This window comes from Atta colombica, unplaced genomic scaffold, assembly GCF_001594045.1.
Source record: "Atta colombica isolate Treedump-2 unplaced genomic scaffold, Acol1.0 scaffold238, whole genome shotgun sequence".
Taxonomy (NCBI): Eukaryota; Metazoa; Arthropoda; class Insecta; order Hymenoptera; family Formicidae; genus Atta; species Atta colombica.
In genome coordinates, this window is record NW_017259336.1 from 2,625,239 (window position 1) to 2,632,014 (window position 6,776).

The 6,776-nt window shown below is 28.9% G+C and overlaps 2 protein-coding genes across 2 annotated transcripts; one reads left to right on the forward strand and one right to left on the reverse strand.

Annotated features, from left to right (window-relative positions):
- The first annotated feature begins 122 nt into the window (after positions 1–122).
- On the forward strand, positions 123–1,612 carry LOC108688692 (39S ribosomal protein L13, mitochondrial). The gene is made up of 4 exons (XM_018195037.1): positions 123–254; positions 403–526; positions 999–1,153; positions 1,250–1,612. The coding sequence occupies exons 1-4, from the start codon at positions 231–233 to the stop codon at positions 1,481–1,483; spliced, it is 537 nt and encodes a 178-aa protein (XP_018050526.1). The 5' UTR covers positions 123–230; the 3' UTR covers positions 1,484–1,612.
- A 138-nt stretch (positions 1,613–1,750) lies between these two features.
- Positions 1,751–4,708, reverse strand: LOC108688693. The gene is made up of 3 exons (XM_018195038.1): positions 4,589–4,708; positions 3,083–4,013; positions 1,751–2,916 (listed from the first exon to the last, which is right to left on the reverse strand). Exons 1-3 carry the CDS (start codon positions 4,706–4,708, stop codon positions 1,751–1,753), a joined length of 2,217 nt encoding a protein of 738 aa, XP_018050527.1.
- Positions 4,709–6,776: the final 2,068 nt, after the last annotated feature.

The following is a 6,776-nucleotide window of genomic DNA, read 5'->3' on the forward strand; positions in this document are numbered from 1 at the left end:
ATCTATTTCCATCAGGAGCATCGCAAAAAGATGGATATTGTTGTGTAGTTAACATCCACTTCTTCAGAGAGCGGTAGTGCGCGGCAGCATTTGCGACAAGTTTTGGGCCATCATGTTCTTTCTCAAGTTTCTCTCTGATATCAGTCTATTTGCGTCCATAACCTCGAGATAACTTTCAATAATAGTTTTATAAAAGTGAATAAAAAAACGCTTACTCTTAATAAGTTATCATGTCACTCGCGCGAAAAGGACAGGTTTGTGTCTTAGTGATATTCCATATAATAATATTTCAATCTTTACATTTGTTACTTATAATTTGTAGATAGATTTGTCACAAATGTGCTTCATTATTTTTGTCTCAAAAATCTAATTAATTTACAATTGTTTTTGACTTATTTTCAGCATTGGGGTACATTTGCCCGTATTTGGCATGTTTACGATGCAAAATGGCAAGATCCATATAAGAGTGCTGAAATAATAAAACATTATCTTCTGGGAACGTACAAGCCAATATATCATCCACTAAGTGAGTATTAGTATCCATTAGTTTTTTTTCTTAATATTTTGGAATTTTTATATATAGTTTAGGTATTTATTTATTTTGAATCAAGAAATTTAAATTTATCATTCCTCAAAAATTTTTGCCCTTTTGAAAAAGAAAATGATTTATACAAAGATAATTCAAAAGGGAATGAGTAATGACAAAATATTTTCAAAGAAATCAATGGAATCATATTTACTTCAAAAGATTTATTTTTTTCTGACATATTTTTATATAAAATAGATATATGAAGAAATATTTCATAAACCATCAATTTTTTAATAAAAATCTTCATGTACAGAATAAGATGCAAAAAAAATACTTTTAAAGGAATTAAATAAAAATTAAAATAAAATTGATAATTATGCATAAATTTTTGAAAAAAACCACAATAAAAAAGAAAAAAATGTCCTTATAACTGTTAATATACTTAATATACTTAATAATTTTTCTGTAGACAATTGCGGTGATCATGTAGTAGTAATAAACAGCAAGGAAATTGCCTTATGCGGAGACGAGTGGCGAAAACGTGTATACTTTCATCATACTACATATCATGGAGGTGCCACTTGGACTCTTGCATGGGAATTACATCATAAGGATCCAACTTTGGTAACTAATTTACCCATGATTTCCAAATGTATAACAATTTAAAATATTATTAGCTATTTCATAATATAACTATATACATGTGTATGATTGGAACAGATTGTAGAAAAAGCTGTATACAGGGCATTACCGAAGACCTTACTACGAAGGCATACTATGCAAAGATTACATATATTTCCAGATGAAAAGATACCTGAAGATATGTTGAAAAATATTAGTAATCAAATCAAACAGCTAAGAACTGTCCCTGTAAAACTAAATCATATTCCACGCACGGAAGTAAATAACTTCCCACAACTTTTAAGATATCCCAAAAATTATATTCTTAAATAAGTTTAATACTATATGATAATATAGCTAAATAATAATGTATATGTATACTTGTGTATAATATCAAAATCTTTCATAACTCTTTATAAGTCAGTAAAATTCAACAGTATTTGCTCTTTCAGGTCCAAAATTAGAATTTTAATTATTAAAATTATAATTTTGGAACTGGAATAATACACTTACTACAAAATCTAATTAATTATAACTGTGTATACAAATGCAAAGTATAATTATATATGTGTATATTAAATTAATATCAAATATCACAAATTAAAATTTCTCCCATTTCTCCATAATTCTATCTGATTTGTTATCGTCATCATTCACAATTACAGAATATGTCCGTGAAGTATTCCATTTACTTTGTTTTTGTTTATTGGGTGGTTCTTCGGATTCTGGATCTCTTGATTCAATTGTTATGTCAGCAATTCGTGGAAGTGACAAATTCCTTCCATACAGTTCTGAATTTTCTGCATCGAAATCATACGAATTACGTAAAATAGGTACATCGCAGAACTGACATTGCGGTTCCTCGTATATATCTTCTAAGCATGGATGAAAGATTTGGCCGCATATCGGACAGACACGGTACTCCAACAACGTTATCTGCAATAATGTTATGCAACATCTAGGTAGCTTGTGACCGTGTGGACACGCTCTGACATGCCACATTCCATCTATCCTTTCACCACATAGATTACACTTTTCAATTTGGTTCGAATAGAACGTAGTCATGTTTAATATTTCTTGAATACGCTGATTTGTATTTTTATTCTTTGAATCCTCGACTGATGGTATGCCTTTGTATATTTCCAGATATCGTCTTAATAAAAACACTGAAAATATCTGATCCTCCGATAATACACTCTTCTTCATTAACTTTTCCAGATATGTACAAGCGGAATGTAGAAAAATTAATGGAAGCGCTTCCGTTATCTTACTTTCTCTTATGTGATCCATATTTGGTATTGGCTTCTTTGTTGTGCACACATTCATTATTACTGTCATCCACATTGATACTTGCAGTTGGTAGAGTGATAATGATTCAAGATTCTTTGACATTGGGCGAAATATCGTACATGGATCTTTTGCCTTGATAGCTTTCAGTCTGAAGATTTCCATACAATCCCAGATATTTCCGAGATTTGTATTATCATTAATAATAGATACTGGATCACAAAATTTGCTTTTTAAAGTGAATATATGCATTATACTTGGTTCTCTTGTCACCAGATGATCATACACCATATTTGGACTAGTTAAATTTACAAATATTACTTTATTTGGAGAATGAGTAAGTCCAAAATATTGAACACGTGCCTGTGGTAGATGACTTTTAATATTGATACTAACTAAATCATTTGCTATATTAATAATGAAAATATGACTGTCCTGTGTAGAGATTAAGAATTGCTGAGCAATAATAGGAACTACACCTGAAAAAATAATTAAATATATAACAATAAATAATTTACATTGTAACATATTTCCAAGATTAATAAAAAAACATAAATACAGAAAAATATGTAACATAAATATAGAAAAAAAACAAAATATATATTTGTAAAATTTGATTGCAATATAATTCTCAAAAATCTTTACCTGTAATGGTAAATCCTTGTACATGCAAGTATCGCATATTTTTCAATTCTCCTGTCGTATTTATGTATAATACCAAGACAAAAGAACCTTTAATAGCAAGAATCTTTATATTTAATTCATCTTGAGGAATTATATATAAATAATTAACTGCTATACAATCAGAATCAACATATTTTTGTACAAGTGATATTTGTAGACTGTTATCCTTATCTGCTAACTTTATACCACATATTGTACCATCAAAATATCCAACAGCAATCAGATGTTCGTTGGCCTTAATAGTGATCCAACATAATATGTTAACTTTTGATACATGATCTAAATGTATTAATCCGAAAAATATAGGCTGTAAGCTTTTCGTAAAATCTGATATTTTGGGAATCTTCCAAATCACTATATCGCCATTACAATAGGCTACAGAAAAATATGCAAAGGAAGTATCTTTTGTTTTGAAAAGTTTGCTCCATGTCATAGAGCAAGCTTGTAATTTCTTTATGCTCTCAACTATCCTTGCACTCTGATTCTCATGAAAATTGGATTTATTCAGACCAGTTTTGATTTCATCTTCTATAATTTTTAGCCGAAGGGAGAAAATATCACATATGGAATACCAATTATTAGAAACTTTATGCAACAATTCAACTGCACCTGCTGAGTTTAATATCGCTAATATGCACTGACTAGGAGAGATTAAATTTTTAGGGGACCATGATACTTTTATTGTTTTAGGAAACTTGTCAATTACTCCATCTAATTTTGGCGTAATAACATCATCCATAAGAAGTGAATAAATCTCTTCACGTATCATATCCCATATTGAGGAATCTACCTCGCTTTTAAATGCATATGCTGGCAAAGTGTCTGAATGATATATGAAAGAACGGGAAAACTTGAAAAATGGATTCGGCGACATAGGCGAAGGTTGTAACTCCTGTAAAACAATATTGGATCCAAGTTAGGTTGTTAAGTTATAAAGTTGTATTTAGACAATTCCATATTATACTAATTTACAATGAGTCGGTAGTCTTAAGTCTTATTAGTGAATCAGTAAAGTTAACCAACAGTTAACTTATACAACCAATGGACTTTCTATAATAAATCATTATTTAAGCAATGGATTTTCTATATAAATAAATTATCTCAATTTTAAGCCAAATTATAAGAAATTAATCAATCACAATCAAATATGACAAAAATAATCGATTATGATTAGTCAATTTATTATAATTTAAGACTTACAGCTAAGACTTAAAGGTAAGAAAATTAGGCTCAGGACTTCCTAGTACCGACTCATTGCAAAACCCGTTTAGATTTCCGACTACCGACTCATTGTAGAATCAATTTTATATGTAGACATAAAAAATATCACAATATAAATATGATAAATCAAATTCGCTTAAATTGCGAGATCTACTTATTGCTCAGTTTCTCTTTAGATATAAATACAATGTCGAGGAAGATTTTAACTTTTTTGTGATGTGAAAAAATGATGAAAAAACAACTTACGAGCACGTGTACACCCTTTTCCGTAATTATCGAAATGTGATTATCAGGTGACCATTGTATAGCAAACGGATTCACCACTAATGGAGAAATATTGATACTACAGAGTTCTTCTGTTTCCATAAAGGTACAATTTCACGTGCTATTAAAATAAGCAGTAATTATTCAGAGGAGATCGAGATTGTGCTTTAAAATAGAGTGAAAATTACAAAAGTGAGTAAATTTACTAGGTATTGACCAATGAAATTATAAGTGTTCTAGTGAATTTGATCACTTTTGTAATTTCGTCTCATTTCAAGATACACAATCCAATCCCAGTTTATCCTTCAAAAATCAATGAATTAAGCTTACTTGGTACGATTTTAATCTGGTAAAAAAAAGCGTCGTTTGCTCCGCGAACCGAAAAGTTAATCGTTAAAGTTGACGATTACTCAGGTTAGGATATCTGTCACGACAAAACAATACAACACTACGATGTGAGCAGAACAGATGTGAACATGCGCTGCCGCGCTGCGTTAGCCGAACTTTCTTGTGACCGGCTATATGAAAGATTGATCTCCTTTTTACTCTGAAAGAACCTATTCTTTTTGGTTGAACTTTTGCACCAGTTCACTTTTGCACCTTCTTCTTCTTCTTTTTTCCTCTTGAAAAGGAAAAAATGAACTGATGCAAAAGTTCAATTAAAAAGAACAGGCTTCGTATTTTCCACAATGCGGCCACGATGAACGATATCCAAATTGCGTGCTATAATTACACGAGAATTAATTCATAAAAGAGATTGAAACAAATAAATCGTTGATTGTATTTTGTTTTCTATCTCTTGTAATGCTAGTGTGACTATAGCAAGCAATTTTTAAAGATATATTATCCGCATTTTTACAAATGTCTTAACATTTATACTTTAAACAAATTATATGCATATATAAAGTTGTGCTTATATTCTATTTTTCTTGAATAATAACAGTTTTATTGTTTAAGTGATCAAATTCAACTTCATTTGTTATTATTTTATTGTAAATTAAACTTGAAAAAACAATGATAAAATTTTTCAATGTTTTTGTATAAGCATTTTAAGAATTCAAAATAATTAATGCAAATTTTTATTATGATTTTATTTAGAAATATTAACTCGACATTGCACCATATAATGCACAATAATGTTTTTTAAATACTATTTTAAAATACTATTTTATTTTGCAATATTATTGTTTATTATTTTACAGTAATTTCAAGTGTATCAATATATTCCGTGTATCAATGTTATTCTCGTCTCCTAATTTAATATTTTTCTTATTTTTCTTTATTACTGTTAATGGCCGTTTATTCATTATATAATTAGATCTTCAAGACCGTCTTAAGTAGTCTTAAGAAGTCATGAACCAATCAGAGGGCTGTATTAGTATCTTAAAACATTAAGACAACAGTCTTGAAATAAATATGAATACCATCCAATGTATAATCTCTTCCGTTGTACATTTTTTCGAAATGTGTGCGCGTTTATTGACTCACGGCGTTCCGAATTACACATAAAGTGCATAAGGTATCATTTTATCCTTTTTTTATTTTTCCATGAACAATGAAGACAAATGATGCATCATATGTGTGTTTATCGACTCTGCGGATAAATCAGGCCGATAAGTCAGACTGCTACTATGACTCTTCGAATTATTAATGGGCATAATGTACATACATATCGCATGTTGCATCAACATATTGGTTAGATGATGGTTATTTTATAAATGTAAAGTTTATTAAAGAAGAATTACATTTATAAAATGTAATCAATCGATTAATTTTCTAAATATATAAATACCTGCTAGAAAAGATATTACATTTATAAAATAATTTGACCAACTGATATATTAATGCAATATATAGTTCTAGGCACCAAAAATAAAATATCTTGCACAATAATGATCATAAAGCAACCATAAAAATTTAATCATCTTTTTCCGAAATATAATAAAAATTGTAATAAAATTAGAATAAAATTGATATTCGTTACAATAAACTATAGGCGTACGCGTATATAATAAGTATTCGGACGTATTAAATAAGATAAAAATAATTAATTATAATTATATTACGTTACACATTTAATCAATAGTTAATTACAATAATTGAGTACACATCTCAAATAAATTCTTCCAGGATAAAAAAATAATTCATTGTTATTTCAATATTATTTAAA

Bases quoted from the DNA above. Each gene is read 5' to 3' on its own strand.
- LOC108688692 (XM_018195037.1), top strand. From the start codon at position 231: ATGTCACTCGCGCGAAAAGGACAG. The intron at 255-402 runs GTTTGTGTCTTA...ACTTATTTTCAG, and splicing joins CACTCGCGCGAAAAGGACAG to CATTGGGGTACATTTGCCCG. The intron at 527-998 runs GTGAGTATTAGT...ATTTTTCTGTAG, and splicing joins GCCAATATATCATCCACTAA to ACAATTGCGGTGATCATGTA.
- LOC108688693 (XM_018195038.1), bottom strand. From the start codon at position 4,708: ATGGAAACAGAAGAACTCTGTAGTATCAATATTTCTCCATTAGTGGTG. The intron at 4,014-4,588 runs GTAAGTTGTTTT...ATTGTTTTACAG, and splicing joins AAAAGGGTGTACACGTGCTC to GAGTTACAACCTTCGCCTAT. The intron at 2,917-3,082 runs GTAAAGATTTTT...TTATTTTTTCAG, and splicing joins ACAAGGATTTACCATTACAG to GTGTAGTTCCTATTATTGCT.